This window comes from Cajanus cajan, chromosome 2 (genome assembly GCF_000230855.2).
Source record: "Cajanus cajan strain Asha chromosome 2, NIPB_CcT2T_4, whole genome shotgun sequence".
In the NCBI taxonomy this organism is placed as follows: domain Eukaryota; kingdom Viridiplantae; phylum Streptophyta; class Magnoliopsida; order Fabales; family Fabaceae; genus Cajanus; species Cajanus cajan.
In genome coordinates, this window is record NC_138518.1 from 26,172,602 (window position 1) to 26,176,043 (window position 3,442).

Below are 3,442 nucleotides of genomic sequence, written 5' to 3' on the forward strand. Positions count from 1 at the left end.
TCAGGGTGCTTCCTCAGCTGGCTCAACGACACGTGCTAGATAGTCATTAGATATCGATAATAATCGATTAGTTTGCCCTATGACTGCCTCCAACGAAAACTCTTCTCTGCCAGGAGGGGAAGTCAAGTATGCCAAACACTCAGCTACATCTCCCTACATATACAACAAATGTCATAAATAATTAAGAACTTTATATTTAGACAAAATAGTGTATTAAAATATAATTACTAAAGTGCACATACCAGAACTGACTTTTTAACTTCATCTGGATCAATGTGCAGCTTCCCTTTCCTCCGGTACCATCTCATGTATTCTGAATTCGGACCTAATAGTCTGACCTGTGGAGGAGTAGGTGTGAAGTGATATGCATATCGATGACCCCAATGCTCTAATGCTGGACTTAATATTGTAGCCCAGTCATCTTCAACCTTACCGCGTAAGGTTAATGCATGCACATTTGCAGGAGTCATTGGAGGATTTGGAATTGGTTGTTGGCAACCAAATTGCCTCATCACCCTATCCGGCTGATGCCATTCACAAATACAGAGACAAAGTAAGGGGATTACAGAACCCCAAATCTGCATCCCCTATGTGCAGTCACCGGGTATCTGTTCAACAGGGGGATATGGTTGCCAAATAATCTGTAAAATATAATTTTTAATTAGTAAATATTAAAATACAAATAATTTAGATAAATTTTTTTTAAAACTACAAAACGTTAATTACTTACAGATTTCCTAGTAGTACGATCAAAGTATTTGCGATAAAATTTTATATCATCGCTCATACTTATTTTGGTCGCTGTGTTTGACCACCTGAAAAAACAAATTGTAAACAATTAAATAATGTTTAATTAACTGATTAATTGTCAAAATGTAAAGTTTCAAATTTGCTCCTACCTTAAACCAATTGGACTGCCTGGAGGAATAGGTGGCAATGGTGAAGACAGAATGGTTGGGAATCGTTCCCATGCCCATAACTGTAATAAAAGGGTAAATCCACCGCAAGTTGGGGTTTTCTAATCGGTTGAGGTGCATAAATTCCGATACAAAGATCCAAGCACAACTGCACCCCATGCATAAGTCCTAATAATATCAAAGTCGCGCAAAAACACCAACCACCGTAAGGACACATACGACGAAGATCTATCGGGAACAAGCACTCCTCCTAGATAACGTAATATCCAGGCTCTAGCATAACGAACCAACACATGTACATCATCTATGTCATCAGCAATGTCCCCAAAGTTTGCTGCCAACCAAGATAGCCTCACGCGATGTCCTTTAATTTCAGACTGCGGTGGAACAACCCCTAACAACTCCTCAGCTGCATAAAATCAAACAAAAAATTTAACTATTATTAATATAAAAAATATACTATAAATTTACAAATAAGTTAAAGTCAAGTTATAATTACCCAATCCCAATATATTTGCACTGCCTCGAGATAATACCGGTTCACTGTCAACCGGAAGACCAACAAGCATGCCAACGTCTTGAAGAGTATTGTGCACTCTCCGAATGGCATGTGAAATGTGTGTGTCTCTGGTCTCCATCGCTCTACCAAAGCCGTTAGCAAACCAGGACTAACTTTGATATAATTAAGACGCGCTATCCATCCGAAACCAGCTTGATCTAGTAACGGAATTATTTGTTGTGGAACTCCCGCAATTCCAGTGCGCGTTGGAGCAGCACGTCGTGCTATTAATCTCCTGTCATCTTCTCTGTTCCAAACATGCTGTGACACATGTATATTTTGCAACGATAATAAATCATCGTCGACGGGTCCACATGTGACACGCATACCCCTAGAAGATGATGATGCCATCTATAACAAAATCTAATAAAATTAATTATTTTTGAACACATAATTTATTTTTTTAATTTAATTAACGTGATTAATCTATACGAAAATAACACACTAACAACCTTAAAAATATATGTATATACATAAATAAATTACACATAATCAAAATATAGAATTTTAAAAGAAATCACAATTATTAATAAATTAAATAAATAAAATGATAAACCCTATAGTGACTTCTTAATTATAAGAGAAAAAAAAATATTAAAACTGAAAACAATAAATACCTGAGATGAGGAAATCCAGCAACAAATCCAAATAAACCAACAATAATCTGAAAAATATAATTTTTAATAACAGTTATAACAAATGTAAAATAAATATTATATTTAATTAAATTTAACTGGCATATTTAATAAATTTAATTTCTAAAAAATTAATTTATTTTTTTTACAATAATTTATTTTATAAACATTATTTTTTCACTACAAACAGATAAAAAAAATAATTAAAAAATATTTTAATTTTCAAAATTAAATAATGTAACAGATAATTTAAATAACTAATTATAATCAGAATCCAAATAAATAACACAGAATCCAAATAAATAATTTATATATAAATTAAATTTATTAATTCAAATAAACTAATTATAATCAGAAAAAATTACACAGAATCAAAATAAATAATTTTAAATAACAGTTATAACAGTTATAAATAACTTAAAATAAATATTATACAGAATTAAATTAAATCAATTTAAAATTAAAATATCTTTTAAATAAATATAAATTACACACAATTAAAATAAAACAATTTAAATTTAAAAAAAAATATTTTGTTACACAGAATCAAATTAAATCAATTTTAATTTTAAATAAATTTATTTTTTTTTAAAAAAATTTAAATACAATTATTTGTTAAATTAATTTATAACGAGTTTAAAATCATTACAGAAAAATAAAAATATTATATAAATAAAATTAAATTATACAGAATTAAATTCAATAAATTATAAATTTAAATAAAATTTTCTTTAAATTAAATTTTTTAAAATGGTATAAGCTATAGCGACTTTACAATCAGAAAAAAATATACTTAAAATTAAATAATTACACACAAATAATTTATAATATATCAAATATAAATAAAGTCAATTTTTATATAATTTATTTAAAATTGTATAGCCCATAGCGACTTTAGAATTACAGAAAAAAAATTTAATAAAAATACAACTAATTAAATTAAGAAAACAAAAAAAATAAATATAATTAATTAAATTACAGAAACTAAAAAAATAGAAAATACCTCTCTAACAATAAATACCAGTGTTTTAAAACCCGGACCGACCTGGCCGGTCGGACCGGTTGGCCGGGAACCGGTGGTCCAGCCGGTCCGAATCTGAAGTTGGATCGGTTATGCAGTCGACCCGTTTCAAACCGGATTGAACCGGTCAATTTTCTGGTTCAACCGGTAAACCGGTGGGTCAAACCGGTTCAACCACTTTTTTTAAATATTTTTTTAAAAAATTTTTTAAGGGACCATAAATCACAAAAATAATAATGAAAATTGAATCTCTTAATGAAAAAGCAAGGAGTCTTATTAAATATAACAATGACTACTTGTTCTAATATAT

At 29.5% G+C, this 3,442-nt stretch overlaps 1 protein-coding gene across 1 annotated transcript; it reads right to left on the reverse strand.

The window, feature by feature from the left end:
* On the reverse strand, positions 1-1,827 carry LOC145954854 (serine/threonine-protein phosphatase 7 long form homolog). Its single transcript, XM_083069541.1, has 6 exons — positions 1,581-1,827; positions 1,064-1,326; positions 900-979; positions 731-815; positions 243-524; positions 1-153 (listed from the first exon to the last, which is right to left on the reverse strand). Exons 1-6 carry the CDS (start codon positions 1,825-1,827, stop codon positions 1-3), a joined length of 1,110 nt encoding a protein of 369 aa, XP_082925667.1.
* Between the last annotated feature and the right edge of the window lie 1,615 nt (positions 1,828-3,442).

Bases quoted from the DNA above. Each gene is read 5' to 3' on its own strand.
- LOC145954854 (XM_083069541.1), bottom strand. From the start codon at position 1,827: ATGGCATCATCATCTTCTAGGGGTATGCGTGTCACATGTGGACCCGTC. The intron at 1,327-1,580 runs GTTTGCTAACGG...GATTTTATGCAG, and splicing joins TTATATCAAAGTTAGTCCTG to CTGAGGAGTTGTTAGGGGTT. The intron at 816-899 runs GTAGGAGCAAAT...TTGTTTTTTCAG, and splicing joins GGCAGTCCAATTGGTTTAAG to GTGGTCAAACACAGCGACCA.